We start from the raw sequence: 15,924 nt of genomic DNA on the forward strand, positions 1-15,924 counted from the left end.
CCCTGCAGCAAACCCTCAATGCTGGAGGCTGCAAGGGGGAGAAGAACGGGGGAATCACTCTCCCTTCCAGCTGCCGTGGGACACAGGAGACCTGGCAAGACAGATGAGGGGCCTGACCCAGGGCATGGCAGCTCTTATGTTCTTATGAGGGGCAATGACCATAGGACATCCCCACTAGGAGCACATCTTATCCTGATTTATCCAGGGATGGAGACTGCACCACATTTCTAGGGGCCTGTTCCAGTGCTTGACTGCCCTCGCAGTCAGAAAGTTTCTCCTCATCTCCAGCCTCAGTTTCCCCTGCTGCAGCTTGAAGCCATTGCTCCTACTCTTGTCCCTTGCAGTTGCAGAGAAGAGACCATATGCCATTGCCCTGCAGAGATCTGCAGACTGATCAAATCCCCCTCAATCTTCTCTTCTCCAGACTCAGTCATCCCAACTCTTCCAGCCTGTCCCCATCAGTCTTGCTTCCCAGGCCCCTGATCATTTTGGTTGCTCTGTGCTGGACTCTTTTCAAACTTTCTATATCCTTCTTGAAGTGCAGGCCCTAAAACTGGACACTGGACTCCAGGGGAGGCCTCCCCAGTGCTGACCCGAAGGGGAGAATTGCTACCCTTGATGTGTGAGTGTCATTCCTGCTCATACAACCCAAGAGCTTCTTCTGCATCAAGAGATTGCAACGTTGCCTCTTTGTACGGCTGCAACGCCAGCCTACAACTGATGGCCAAACTGGGGGGCAGCCCCTCATTGCAGACTCGAGATGGAGGGGAGAGAGACTGCAGTCTCCCTTGAGGCCTCTTCTTGGGTGTTTGTGATGCCCTTGAAAGGCTTCCTCTTCCTGTGCTGGCAACGGAGGCCTGTTCTCCCTTATAGGTGTTTGAGTCTGAGCCGTTCGGTTTGGATGTGAGGGACCACTTTGGTCCCACAGTGTCAGCCCCCAGCCCTTTTGCAGGCTTTACGGGAGGACACACATGCTACCAGACCCAATGCCTATGGCAGTGATGCTCAACCAAGGTCCCACAAGATCCTTTCAAGGGTGCCACGCAGTGTTAGCTCTGTTAGGTGTGCAAACAGGATTCATGGCATAAACCCAGAGATTTCCAATAGGAAGCATAGACAGTGAGGGTTGGGAGGGAGCTCAGGAGCTCACATCCAGTCCAACCCCCTGCTGCAAGCAGGACCAGCCCCAACACTATCATCCCAGCCAAGGCTTTGTCTACCCGGGTCTTAAACACCTCCAAGGATGGAGACTGCACCACCTCTCTAGGAGAATGTTTCCAGTGCTTCACCACCCTCCTTGGGAGAAAGATGTTCCTAATATCCAACTTCAACTTCTCTTGCTGCAGTTTGAGCCCATTGCTCCTTCTGTCACCTGTCACCACTGAGCACAGCCCAGCTCCATCCTCTTTGCAGCCCTCCTGCAGGGAGGTGAAGGCTGCTATTCAATCCCCCTCGGTCTTCTCTTCTGCTTCCCCAGGCCAGGGATGGAGCTGAACCCCTCCCCAGCCATGAGTCACAGTACGAAGCAAGTGGGGAGACGGAGCTGTGCATTACCTGAAAACACAGCTTTCTCCAGAAGCCTTCGGCTTTGCCCAGATGCTGAAGCCAGCGGCCTCCCACTGGGTTAAGTTCGTTGCTCGTCAAAGACCGTTCAAGTTTGAGAGCTACAGGAAGCCCCACCGGCTTCTGTCAGAGGAGCTTTGTGAGCACGGTGCCCGGGGGCAGCGCGAACATCTGGCCAGGTGCTGCAAGGCGGTCCGGGTCCGTGTCGACGTGGGTGTCTGCTCAGGCAGAGGCTCCGTTGTTTTGTTCCCCTTTGTGTGGGTTCTCGCGCTGCTCTTAACTGCTCTCGTAGGCGGACGCTGAATGACGTGACTAACTCATGACGCCTAGGTTGTTTTTGCATCCTCCAGGGAGAAGGGAGGGCATCGACTCCTAGAACAGCTGGACTAGCAATGACCTTCAGGAGGTCACCGCTAGTCCAGCCCCTGCTCCAGGCAGGATCAGCACTCTCCAAACCACCCCGCAGACCCCTGTATCGGACCTTCACGAGCATCCCTCATGCATAGCTCCCAGGCTTGGCACCCGAGACATCCCAAGCACCTTGGCTTGCAGGGAGTGGACGACGGGGAGCGATGGGAGAAACTTTAATGCCTGCTCGAGTTCATTGCAGAGTCGGGACCCAGCCTGTAGAGAAGGTCTCTATGGCAGGAAAAGCCATAAGCTGGTGGGAAGGGAGCCGGTTTTGGTACTGGAGCAGGTGGAAAGCTAAGGGACGGGCAGACCCAGCCGTCTGGGAGCACTGGGGTGGGTGAGCTGGCCGGGGTGCCGATGCTGCGGTGACGGACGTCCCCATAAACCCTGCCCGGGCAGCGGAGGCTGAACGCTGCCTGTCCCTGCTAGCGGAGCGGTGGAGATGGAGATCTTTGCATTATTGCACCTGGTTAGAGCCTGATCGGGAAGACGAGGCTGGTGAGCAGAAGACAGGGAGGGTTGGGGGGAGCCCGGGGTGGAGAGACCAGCTCGGCTGTTCCAGTCGGTTGAGCTGGTTTGGTTTTTCTCGGGGTAGTATATTCAGGCCTTTAGCTACTTTTTGGCGCATGTGCCACGAATTAAGCCCCGCACCCTCCCCACGTGCCACTCCAGTCCCCTTCCCCTGCCTGATCTGCTGCTCTGCTTCCTGCTCCCTGCCCTGTCTGCCGCGGTGCTGCCTGCCCCTTCTCCAGTCCATCACATGCCCCACGCACGGGCTGCCCAGGGCATTCATGCTGATGTCTGGGAACACTTTCGTAACCGTGCTGAGGTTCCCATAACGGCTGCCGACGGCCTGTGTAATTAATGCAGCAACTTCAGATTAAAAAAACCAAAACAACCCAACCAACAATGCAACGTTAAGCATTTTTCATGCATGCAAAGCTTGCGAAGTCAGGAAACCAGGCTGCTGAGACTTCTCCACTAACGATGCACACATGCGGGCTTTTCTATCCCTTTGATCTGCCGCTGTTTACAACCTAAAACACAGACCAGAGAGAGGGCTTTTGTTTCATGCCAGGCAGATCTGCAGGCGCCTTTCCTTTTCCACGCTCAGCCTGTGTATCTGCGCAGGGCTGACGGTTGCTTGCTGCTGGAATAATTACAGTTAATTGCTTCAGTGACGGGCAATTTGCACTTTTTTTTTTTAAACGGTGAAATTCAACCTTCTGCAAGTAAGCCCTCATTTAGCAGCGTCCCCAGGGTTTGCAGCGTGGCGGCATTGCCGTAAAAAGCCGTGGCCGGATTCTGCTCTTGGTTTTACAGGTAGAAACTTAGAGTAAGTCCTGCCGTGGGTCCAGACTCGCGTTGGTGCAACCCCAAGGAAAGCGTCTCTGGCTTTTGAGCCTCCAGGCAAGAGCTGAGTGCACCATGTAGATTGAGGAATTAGCATTAATTGTTGCGTTTAATGTCATGGCTTAGCTCATCCTCGTTAAAAGGGGCATGGTGCTGGTGGAAGCCCTGTGATAAAGGCCTCCTCCAAAGCCAATTCAAGACGTGGAAGGCATTCAGTTGACTTCGGTGAACCTCAGCTCAGATCCTAGCAGCATTAGGGGCTGCCCTCTCTAGGTAGGGCCCCTATTTCCCTGGCGCTGCACCGGTGCAGGCAGAGAACATGTCTCTGTCCAGGGCCCACGTCTGTGTAGTTAGCACCAGAAGACTCTTCTGTGTTGGGCCGGAAAGCACCTTTCACTGGCACGAAACCTCCCCAAAGCTGGGAATGTTTGCACCCGGGTTTCTTGTAGTCACGCTTGCAGTAATGCCTAGCGGTCCCCTGTGCGAGGGGCTAGAAGCAGAGAGTTTTATTCGGTTGAAAAGGGAACAGGCCTGGGGTTGCGATTTGGAAGAAGAGTTGGGAATGTCTCCTCTGACTTCCCATCAACGATGATAGGTACCGGGGGGCTTCTGATGGGATGGGTTGCTTTAGATGTGCCCTATTGATGTGCTGTCCCTTGTAGAGTCATAGACAAGGAGGGCTGGGAGGGACCTCGGGAGGTCACATCCAGTCCAACCCCTGCTCCAAGCAGGACCAGCCCCAACTACATCATCCCAGCCAAGGCTTTGTCTAACTGGGTCTTCAACACCTCCAAGGATGGAGAGTCCACCACCTCTCTGGGGAGCCTGTTCCTGTACTTCACTACGCTCCTGACCCCAGCCAAGGCTTTTTCTAGCCAAGTCTGAAAAACCTCCAAGGATGCAGAGTCCACAACTTTTCTAGGGAGCCTGTTCAAGTGCTTCAACACCCTGCTTGTGAGGGAGTTTTTCCCAATTTCCACCCTCAGCCTTTCTTGCTGCAGCTTGAGCCCATTGCTCCTTCTGTCATCTGCCCCCACTGAGACCAGCCCAGCTCCATCCTCTTTGCAGCCCCCCTGCAAGGAGGTGAAGGCTGCTCTTCAATCCCCCTCGGTCTTCTCTTCTGCAGACTCAATCAGCCCATTTCCCTCAGCCTCTCCTCACCAGTCCTGTCCCCCAGCCCCACAACCATTTTCATTGCCAATTCTCCAATGTGTCCACATCCTTTCTGTAGTGGGGCCCCACAGCTGGACACAGGACTCCAGATGTGGCCTCCCCAATACCGAATAGAGGGGAAGAATCACCGCCCTCAATCTGCTGCAATGCTCCCACCAATGCAGCCCAGGATGCCGGTAGCCTTCTTGGCACAAGGGCCCCTGTTCAGCTTCTTGTCCCCTGTCCTCCCAGGTCCTCAACAGCATCTCTTGCTGCCGCTGTCCGAGACGGGGCACTGGGCTGGATGGACCATTGGTCTAACCCCGTGCAGCCCTGTGACGTTCTTATGTGCTGTACAAACACAGATCCCTGCCCAAAAGACCCAACAGTCTCAGAGATGACACAAAGGCAGGACGGCCAACATGGGAAAGGAACCGCGAGACCTGCCCAGCAGGGACCCGGGACCAAAAGGGATGCTACAGTCAAGGCGACAAGCCAAGAGAGGGATTGTTGCGGCAGTGATGTGCATGGGGAGAAGGGAAGAGAGTTGCATGGGTCAGGGCAACTGACCCTTGCTGGAGCGCAGAGATGACGAGTGCTGCCGCTTCAATAGGAAGAATTGGCAAGGTTTAGACACCGCTGGGATGTGAGGCCCTAGGGAGAGGGCCGGAGAGAAGGTGATGCCATGGTCCACACTTACTGCAATGGCCTTTGGGCAGCAATGGCTCTTAGCACTCTCCCAGGCTCTGCCGAAATCTGCAGGAGGCCTGTGGAAAGGGCTCAGGCCACGCTCTGCGTGCATCCGAGACAAGCTGGGTGGCAGCGTCTGCAGGGGCACGAATGGGAAACGTTCCCTGTTGCATGTAACCACGTAATTTCCTGTGGGCTTTCACACCCCGGAGCAGAAAGGGAGGAACAGGCATGTGCACGTGTGTGTGTGTGCATATATATGTGTGCTAACTTTGACATTTTCCACAGCAGTTTAGTCCAGCCAAGAGGAAGCAACCAGATGGCTCGATCCCGATACCTCTCTGCAGGGCTGCCGATGGCTCTGTGACAGAGGATTGACATCCAATGCAGGAAGCTGGAGCAGGATAAATTCAGCCTAGAAATCGGGTGCAGGCTTCCCCAGGGAGAGTAGGTGACCAGAGGAACAGCCCACCCAAGCGGTGGTGGATCCTCCGTCAGGGTCGGACTTTGCATCGGGAGCGGCCGTCTTGGTCACGGACCTGCGGCAGCTCTCACCCAATGTGCTTGCTCTTGAGTCTTCCCCATCTTCCCCAGCGCGGAGCAGACTCTCAGGACAAAGAGCCTAAATCTCTTTGGGCGGGAGCTGGAGGAGCTGATGTGCGTCCTGCCGGTAAGTAGGGATCTGTGCAGACACGGATATTGTTTAATGAGCTCTGGAGCCTGGATGTCTCCCTTTGGATATTCAACTCTTTTGCTGTCATGGTCTAGTGGCTCTCAACCTTTGCAGACCCCTGGATAGACTCGTGTCACCCCTTGGAGGATGCCAGCTCTTTGTTTTCACTCTATCTTATTGCCGATAGAAAAATAACTAGAGCGCTTTTTCTATCGCAAAGAACTCAGAAAGACCGCAGCTACCAGTTTCTGTTGGAAACTGGGTTTTTCTTATGAATCGTGTTGGTAAAGCTAACAGGGCCAAGAGGACGTGGCACCCCTGAAAGCATCTCAGTGCACCCCAGGGTGCTGTGTCACCCAGGTTGAGAATCACGGTTGTGGCATTGCATTCATGCCTTGAGCTGAGCCATTAAAAGCAGTGGGGACCTGCTTCCTGCGTCTTTTGCAGTGATCTGGTTTTCAGGGGGGCTCTGCTGTGATGTGGAGTGAGATCGTTGCACCGGATTTCCTTTTTATGCTTGTAGCTGGAGAGATGCTTTGCCTGGACTATGACAAAAATCCCCCTGCTTTCCAATTCTCCTTTTATACAGGAATCAAAACAAATGAGGTATTGCATTCCCTCCGCATCTTGGACGTCTCTCACCGTCCTGTACCGTGGGCTTGTTTCACATCCTGACCTGGGCGTTCCCATTCCAGCCTTATCATCCTGCGATGGACCATCCTACCTCGTACCATCGTCTCCTCTCCCCTCTCTTGGTAGGAGTGCACATCTGGCTCATGTGCCAAGCTTTGTATATGTGAGGAGTTCACGCCCTGGGCAGGTTTGCTGGTCAGGCCGGCTCTGGGCAATGCTTTAGTAAAGCCTTTGTGAGAGCAGCATGTCCGATCCATGCTCCAACAAAGCCTGCAGTTCTCAGACCGAGGAGGAGGAAAGGAAGAATCACTTCCCTCGATCTGCTGGCAACGCTCCTACTTGTGCAGCCCAGGATGCTGTTCACCTTCTTTATTCCTCTCCCAATGGCTTCTTCCTTCTTCATTGCAGGATCCAGTGCAGAGGCCACCTGGTTTATAAAATCTCTCCATGGCCTGCTCCCGCTGAGCTCCCGGTGCCCACCTAGCAAGGACCTCCTTCACACGTGGGAGGCACCCACCGCCAGCCTCATAAGTGTGGTCCTGGGAGCTGGGCAGTGCTGGGGATCCCTGGCCTTGCACTGGCTATTGAGGGAGCAAGGGTGTCCCGAGGTGGGGAGGTGTCTGGAGCAGGGTGTTCATGCAGTGCTGGTCTGGTCTGGGGCTGGTCCTCATATAGGTGAGGCAGCAACACAAAGCAGATCTGATCTGATCTAGGTGTTGGATTGAGGAAGTTGCATCCAGTCCAGCCCCTGCTCCAGATAGCACCATCCCGCGCTAAACCGTCCCAGGCCAGATGGGACCATCCTTCACTAAACCACTTCAGTCCAGATAGCACCATCCCGCGCTAAACCATCCCAGTCCAGATAGCACCATCCCGCGCTAAACCATCCCAGTCCAGATGGAACCATCCTTCACTAAACCACCTCAGTCCAGATAGCACCATCCCGCGCTAAACCATCCCAGTCCAGATAGCACCATCCCGCGCTAAACCATCCCAGTCCAGATGGGACCATCCTTCACTAAACCACCTCAGTCCAGATAGCACCATCCCGCGCTAAACCATCCCAGTCCAGATAGCACCATCTTTGACTAAACCATCCCAGTCCAGATGGGACCATCCTTCACTAAACCACCTCAGTCCACATAGGACCCATCCCTCGCTGAACCACCCTGTTCCCACAGTGAAGGACAGCGTCTGCCCAGCCTGAGCTGAAACCTTCCAAGAACAGAAATTCCCCCCATCTCTGGACAGCCTCTTCCCACTCTGTACCCCCTTCAAACGTGTTGTTCTTCCTCATCTCCAGCCTCAGTTTCCCCTGCTGCGGTGTCAGACCATTGCTCCGAGTCCTGTCCCACGCAGCCACAGAGAACAGTCTATCTCTATCCTCTGTGTAACCACCTTCTGGCGGTTTGGGAGCCGTCAGATCCTTCCTCAGTCTTCTCTTCTCTTGGCTAAAGGACCCCAGCTCTTCCAGCCGGTCCTCATAGTCTTGCTTCCCAGGTCCCTCCTGGTTTTTTATCACTCTTCTTGCCTCTCTCCAATTTATCCACCTCCTCGTTAAAGTGCAGGGCCCAAAACTGGATGTAGGACTCTGGGGGAGCCCTTGCCAGCACTGAATAGAGCAGGAACAGCACTCCCTTTGGCTTACAAACTTGCTCCTTTTGGGGTTGCTATTCCCACAGTCCTCTGCTTTTACCCCGGGATAACGTGTTCATCTGCCCATTCCCTGAGTGAGGGGCCCTTGCACCATGAGGGGAGAGGAAAGGAGGCTGGCACCCATCTCCAACTTCACATAGTCTCCCAGCAAACAGGCCGTGGGAGGCATCGTGGCTCAGAGCATCCGCAGTGAAATAATTGACTGGTGCTCACATGCTGATGGGAGTTGAGGACTACAAAGCCTCCTCCGTGCGTGACTGAGCCCCGTGCGTTTCGAGCTCCGCTTGCTCCTTTTGCGTCTTCTTCTTGAGCACATTGCACTAAAAACGATGTGCTTTTGGCAGTGGGTTTGTTCCAGTGCCAGTCGTTGCCACAGGAGCACCTTAGGCAAAGGAGAGATTTCATAGCAGATGCATGCGGCTGCTTTCCAGGGGAGATGCGCTTTGCATCCGGGAGGACCAGCTCCTTCGTGGCATCGAAGTCGGTGCCGCGCTGTTTCACATCACGTGAATGTAGCTGGAAGTCCTTTGGCTTTTTACAAGCCCTGTCTTCACAGATTCCTTGAGCGGCTTCCTTTTTGCACGTTGCTTTTAAACCAGGAGGGAGGAAGGATCGATTTTACATTGCTTTTAATTTGTTACCCTGCTGCAAAAGTGCTCTAGATTATTGGCAAAGTCTTGGCATGTCTCTCTCAATTTTTCTACCTCTCTTTTTTTAAGTGACCCTGCCCCTTAGGCCCATGGATGGGGGGTTCAGAGGCTCCTTATTTGAAGCAGCTCTCCCTGCAGCCTGCTCGAAGTCCCCTCTTCCCCCTCCTCTAGGATCCTGGCCAGGCTGAAGTGTTGGCCACGATGCTGCTCTCTATGAAATCATTGGCAAACTATTCTCTGACGTTCGTGGGCCCCAAATGGGCCTGCTGGGACTGGCTTTGTGGCTTGGTGGGTCCTTAGGGGAAACAAAACCAGTTAAATGCTTTTCTGGGGTTTTTTGGCTGTTAATTAAACGCAGCAAAAATGGGCATAATGATCAAACGAACATGCTGATGCGATGCTGGAGCAGCGGGCGGCACGTAGCCACCGAGACCGAAGGAACGCAGCTGTCTCGTGGTCGGCTGGCAGATGGCAGGGCGCATTTCTCTGCACCTGCTGACTCGAGGGGAAAGAGGGTTGTGTGTCGAACACGTGCCGTGTGCTGGGGTCGGGAGGTCTGGGGACGAGGAGAGCGGGCTCTGCCCTGCCACGGGCTTCAGGAAGTGATGCAGGGCAGGTTTGCAGAGAGTAATGATGAGGGTGTGCATGCATGTGTGTTTTGTGTGTACGTGTGTGTGTATGTGTGTCCATTTCTAGGATGGGTAAGTAAAAGCCCTAGCATAGGCTGCATTAGTAGGGATTGGGCTGCATTGGGAGGAGCGTTACCAACAGATGGAGGGCAGTGATGCTTCCCCTCTATTCAGCACTGGGGAGGCCACATCAGGAGTCCTGTGTCCAGCTGTGGGCCCCCCAGTACAGGGCCCTAGGACTGGGAAAGGGCCCCGATCCCTCCTCCTGGCTCTCCTTTGGGTTGGGCAGAGCAATCGATGAGCTCCCCAAAGCCCCACTGCATACTCACAGAGCTCCAGGGCCGGCAGGACCCTCGAGGGGCATCGTGCTGACCCCCCGCTCGGATGCAGAACACTGCTCTCATGCTGCTCCAGCCTCCTCTTGGAAACCTCCAAGAAAGGGAGATCCCTGCTGCAGGTGAAGTCGCCCGGCTTTGCCCCACTGCTGGGAAACCCCCAGCTTTTTGCATGGGAGTGATGCTGGCTCCCAGGAAGTCTCTGCTGCTTCAGGGGTTTTAATTTGCTCTCCAGCCGGTCTTTGCAAGCATCATTTCCAGCCCAAGATATGAATGGCACGAGAGTCCTGCACAGGTGCCCCTGCAACACCCCCATCTCGGACTGCTGCACCCAGGTGATAGCTCTGTACCTGGAGACCAGGTAATAGCCCGTGAGGCCTCCTGCGTGGGGATGCTGTTGCATTAATATCTCCTCTCCCCTCCTTCCCACTCCTCTCCTCCCTGGCTGCAGCAGGAACAAGAGATGCATTTCAGCAAGGAAACAGCACGCTGCCTCGGACTGGTCTGCAGATCTTTCTCCAGCCTACAACCCGCTCTGGCCCATGGCTCCGGGGTGGCTCCGTGGGCAGCAACCCGTGTCTCTTTGAGAGACTTTGTCGCTGCAGGGTGGAAACGTTCTCCAAGGAGCTAAACTTAGCCAGGTGCTGGGGCAAGAATAGGCTGCTCAGGTGGGCGCGGGCAGGGCAGGGTGGCAATTAAGGAGAGAAACAAGGGTACGTGGCCTTCTGGTCTCCATGGGCTTCAGGCCAGCAACACCCACGTGCAAGTGGCTGAGGGGCTGTTTCCTAAAATGGCTCCGAGCCGCTGGAATTTGGCCTCGTTCCTGTCCCCAGCTGGGCCCGTTCTCTCTGGAGCGTGTGGCATGCGTGTGCATGCGTGTCTGTGTGTGTGCGTGTTGTGGGGAGAGGACCAGTTCTTTGCAATACCTAGGAAAATAAAGATCGCAGCCAAACCAGCTTTTAAAGGAGGTTCTTTACAGGATTTTTTTTTCCCCATTGAACTTTGTCATTTTCATTTTTAAAAAAATAACATTTTCCATTTAAAATGGAGGAGAGATGCTTTGGTTTTCAGTTGCCAAATGCACAATTTCCCCCCTCCCCGCTCCCCATCCCCGTCTTTTTAATTGCAAAAATCACGACGCTTTTAAATCAAAATGGTAATTTTTTTTCTATGAAGTTTCGAAGTAGTTTCTAAGCAGTTTGTGCCCCGAACCGTTCCCTTGTAACTAGACGTGGGGGGAGCTGAGAGCTCGGCTGTATTCACCAGGGCTCGGGCACGTGCTTGGGGGAAAGGGGCATCGGGGGCTCTGGGGCAGGGAGTGAGGGGCACGGGCTCTGCATCAGCCCTGCCTGGACCTCAATGCTGGAGACTGCAGGGAGGGAGGAGTAGGGGAGTCCTCCAGCCGGAGTCCTGCGGGTTACCTGGCCCTTGTGGGGCCCCTTTTGTCAAAGCATCACGCCCAGGCTCTTGGGTCACAGGTGGGGAAACTGAGGCACGCGGCAACCAAACTTGTTCAAGGCAGTGCTGAGCTGGTGGAAGAACTCCAGGGTCAGAGCTTCGGGCCTGGGGCTCCCTACTGCCTCTCGCTGCCAATGCTCCTGCTGAGACCAATCCTGCAAGGTCCTGTCTGGTGGGTCTTGTTCCTGTGCTCAGGCTCAGCATGACGCTGCATTGGGGGCGGGAAGGGTTTCCCCCCTGGTCATACTGGTCTGGACTGGGAGGGGTGGTCTTCCTCTGCAGCAGGGGCACGGCCTCTCCTGGGGTCTCCGGAGTGTCCATGACCCCCTAGCAGCAGCAGGACATTGGCATCCGCGGCTTTCCTGGGGGTGAGGGCGATACCTGGGGCTGTCGGGTGACTGTCGTGTTGCTCAGAGGTTGGACATGGGGTTTGTCTGGGCTGGTTTGGATGGGGCTGATCCTGCCCCAGGCAGGGCTTGCACTGGATGTGCTCTCTGGGGGCCCCTGCCAGCCCCGCTTCTCTCTGCTTTCTATGATCTTTTTTCCTTCAGTCCGTCTTTCAAAAACAAGGTGCCCATCTTATTCTGGGGTGCCTCGTATGCGAGGAAATACGGCATTGGGGCAGGTTCCTGTTTCTTTCCATCCTAAATCCAGCGGGTGCAGCTGCATGGGCTACAACATGCCTTGTTCCCTCCCTCCAGGTGGGCTTCCTGAAGATCCTGCACAAGTACGAGATCACCTTCCTCCTGCCTCCGGTGCAGAGTCTGGGCAAGGACATCTGCGCCGTCCCCGTTCCCAACCTGAACCTCCGAGTCATCAGCATCACGCCGGTATCGGAAGGTAAGATCTTGGAAGGGCAGATCGTGTTTGCTCAGTGACGTCCCCCTGCTCGCTGCCTCCTTTATTTGCAGAAATCTTAAGCCTCTGACGTCCGTGCAACGTGCTGTGGTCTGTGCAACGTGCTGCGGTCCGTGCATGGCCCGCAGCACATTGCACGGCCCGCAGCACATTGCAATGTGCTGCGGGCTGTGCAGGGACTGCGGGTCGTTATGTGAGCAGCTTGGGAGGGCTTGTTTGGGTGGGCTTCAGGGGGTATGGGCATGAGAGACTTGTGAAGAGGTGGGTATGTGCTATTTTAATCAGCTGGCGGCTTCTCCAGGCAGCAAGAGCCTTTCCTGGGGTTGCAAAGCCTGGGTTGCACCCAGCGAATGAGCCACAGACATGGGGCCGTTCCTGCTTTCCCCGGGGCAAGCCGTGCTTTGGTTTTAAAAGTCTAATGGATTCTCCAGGGGAAAGTGGCTCCGTTGAACCTGAAAGCAGAGGACTGATCTCTATTCCTAGGGCAGTGCCTTTCTTCCCGGGGAGGGTTTGGATGCTGTCTGCGGGGCCCCTAATAGACATTAAATGAAAGGCACGCTGGGGTCTGGTGCACGATCCCAACCGTCGCACTTCCTTTCATATGCTTATTGTGTGTGTTAACTTGGTGGCTAGTCCCTCATTTCATTGAACAGACGTGCAGCCGCATTGCTCCTTCGGGTATGATTAACCAGTGTGTTGCGCTGTAAGTGTAATGTCTGTCAGGGGCCGGTGGAAGAACCCCAAGGTGGGTTGGATACGAGTCAGATACCCAAGGGGTTTGGAGAACATGATGCTTCGTCTTGGAGCATCCCAGGTCCATCGAATCCAGGCCTTGGCACCCCGGCCGGGCCAGTACAATGGAGCTGGAGCTCCATTAGCTCGACCGTCTGCTTCCCAGTACTGGGGGCTGCTGGGGGCCAGGCACTTGCCTGGCAGCAGGTCCTTCTCTGCAGAGACATGTGGGCCCAGCCTTGGAGCAGAGATGAGCAGCGCTCTTGGCTCCTTCCCAGCACAGTGGGGAGCACCGGGTGTCTGTCTTGTCCCAGCAGCCCTTTGCTGGCATCCTGACTACCTCGGGCCCCTCTGGGCAGTGAGCATGGGTGCACGCAAGGCCCTGCCTTGGCTCTCCTTCCCTCTGGCTTTGCATTGGCAGGTGAAGAATAGCACGTGCTCCACCCAGGCATGCCAGGAGATGCTGGGGGGGGGGTTGCTGCAACATCCAGCAGACTCTGGGGAGGGTAAGAGGGAAGCCGCTGGCTTATTTCTGTTTCTGAGCGTGGTGCTGAGCTCTGCAGGGGCCACACCTGGACTTGAATGAGGAGCATCTCTCATCCTGCTCAGTTTGGCAGGTTTTAGGAGCCAGCCAAGCCTCTCCAGTTCCCCTGGGTCGCTCTCCTGCCTGCAGGAGATGGAAACCTCTGCATCGTTCCCGATCTGACCCGACTAGCAGGGAGGGGACAGCATTCCCCCCACCTGACATTTGCAGTGACCTCGGTGCAGGAGCATCTTCCTGTTCATTCCCCACTACCCAAAAGTGTGTAGTTGTATTTCTAGGGACGCTGACCTGAAGCGCAGAGCCAGGCTGGAGATCTCATTGGGAAACGTGGAGCCTGTCACCGCCCCTGGCAGCTCAGGGAAGAATCTGCATCCCTCGCCTGACCCCGCGGCGAGTCCGGCCTGGGTTCATCACCGACGCTGCTGCAGGTTTCCTGCAATGGGATTAACAACCTGTTGGACTGGCTCTCAAACGTGCCGGCACGGTGCATGGGCTGCCCTACGACCTCCGGCCCTGCTTGCGGCTGGATCTGGGCGGTCGGCCAGGACCATGCTCCAGCAGGATTTCCCACCTTCTGCTAGGTGTCTTTTTTTCAAGAGGTGCTGGTTGGGATCAGCCCGGACTGGCCCCCAGGGATGTGGTGGGTGACGAAGGATGTGACACAGGACACCTTCCAAGGGGATCGAGTCTCCAGCTGGGAACCAAGTCGTATTTCTGCCTTGGCATCTTTCCTGCTGGTCTGCCTCTGCCTGGAGCATGCGAGAGCCGTTCTCTGTGGCATTTAAGCTGCATAACCTTTCAAACACGCTGTCCAGACACCATGCTTTTAAAATAGCAGCTTGTAACTTCGAAGGGCTCCTTTTTAAAAAGGAAACCACTCGGCTTCCAGGGGCAACGGCAGATAGATTTCTCCTCCACCGCCTTCCGGATCCATTGCTGATCCTCCTGTGGTAGGAGCAGAAAAGCACATACCATGACATTTCCAAGCTGACATGCAGTTATTATTATTTAATCTATTTTTTTCCCCCCTTCTGCTTGGCTCTCTTTCCTGTCTGCAGTGTGTTGGTCTCACCTGCACATGAGAAAAAGAAGGCATTGGGTTGCCAAGTTGGCTTTGCAAAGAGAGCATCCAGCTGATCTAGCATAGAGGCCTTTTTGCGGTAATAAATGTGCTGCAACATTTATATATAGCCGTTGATGACAAGTTGTGATGCATAACATGCCCCGCGGGCTGAGCAAGGAGGATGCCGGTGGCCAGAGCACCATCAAAGGCAAATTTGTGCCTTTGTATCACGCAGCCAAGAGCTGCAGCCAGTGCAATGAAATAATCCCCTGCAATTTCCCCGTCTCAGCCTTGAGCTGGATCTAGTGAGTTAGCCATCACTAAGATCAATTGGTTGCTCTCTGCCTCTCTGCCGGGAACACGGTAATTTAATGAACCCGTCCCTTTGCTGTCTGTTAGAGCTCTGTGCAATTTGGGGCTGCAAAAGCAGCTATGGCACTCGTTAGGCACTCGCTTTGGACTCTGCTCTCTTAATTCAGTTTGCAAATGGACTCAGAGCAGTCGTGCTCAATCTGTGGGTCCCAAGGGCCAGCTGAGTGGCATGGGGCCCATCTGCAAGCCGAATTGGGCCCTGGGGTCTGATACCACTTGCTTTTGCCCCCTGAATGCTGGGATTGGGCCCCGGGGGCCTGGCACTGCCCCCTCCCAGCCCCTGAGCTCTGGCAGAGGTGTATCCAGGGGGTGCATGGTTTTTGCATCTAAATAAGAGACATCTGTTTAACTAGAATAACTACAGGGATCTCCCTGGATCTCTTGAGCATGTATTTTGATCTACCTGGGATCTCCTGAGCATATATTAACAACCTTTTACAGAAGCAGGCCGTTGGCTGCCGTGGTCCCCCTGCTTTCCCTGGGGCAGGGGCAGGTGTGATGTCTTGTGTTGTGTCAGGATTGACAGTAGTTTTTGAACAGTTTAGATGATGGATGTGTCCGGGCTGGTTTGGCCAGGGCTGATCCTGCCTCAGGCAGGGCTTGGACTGGATGTGATCTCCGCAGGTCCTGTCCAGCCCCACGTCTCTACAAACCGGATTCTGTACAGGACGAATGACCCAATATGTGTTGATTATTTCGACTGTATGTTTGCCTAGTTTGTTGGGGGGTTTTTTAAGCATTTATATAACGTAGCAAATGGATGCACCTTCCAATAGTTGTATTTGCTTTTGCTTTGGCCTTGAAGTAAATGATCTAGTGCTAGCCCCCTAGCTTTTAGGAAAGCATCTAGTTTCCCTTTAACTGCAGAAGAATATGTGATGATGTGCTACACCATTTGCACCCTGCTTTTCAAAATCCTAGATGCATTAATGACTATGATGTGCACCCCTGGCCTCTTTGCCCATGATTTGCCTCATGGAATAAGCTGTAAATGAGTGGCTTTCCTTTAGCCATCAAGGGGCTTGTAGTGTCTGGTGGGTCTAGGTCTGCCATCGCTGTATAACAGGCTTGTCTCTCTCAGGGGCAAGTTGTAGATATCTTAGAAGGAGAATATATGTATAGGATGTGTCTAGTGTAATCCAGCTCCTGTCA

General features: G+C 54.7%; 1 protein-coding gene across 3 annotated transcripts in view; it reads left to right on the top strand.

The window, feature by feature from the left end:
* The window catches only part of ADISSP (adipose secreted signaling protein), a 73,818-nt gene that overhangs the window by 32,342 nt on the left and 25,552 nt on the right, over positions 1–15,924 (top strand). For all 3 annotated transcript variants that reach the window (XM_014600981.3, XM_019498416.2, XM_059721404.1), the window contains one exon: positions 11,905–12,043. In XM_014600981.3, coding sequence (XP_014456467.1) covers positions 11,905–12,043 — 139 coding nt within the window. The remainder of the gene's footprint in view (positions 1–11,904; positions 12,044–15,924) is intronic.

Source organism: Alligator mississippiensis, chromosome 2, assembly GCF_030867095.1.
Source record: "Alligator mississippiensis isolate rAllMis1 chromosome 2, rAllMis1, whole genome shotgun sequence".
Lineage (NCBI taxonomy): Eukaryota > Metazoa > Chordata > Crocodylia > Alligatoridae > Alligator > Alligator mississippiensis.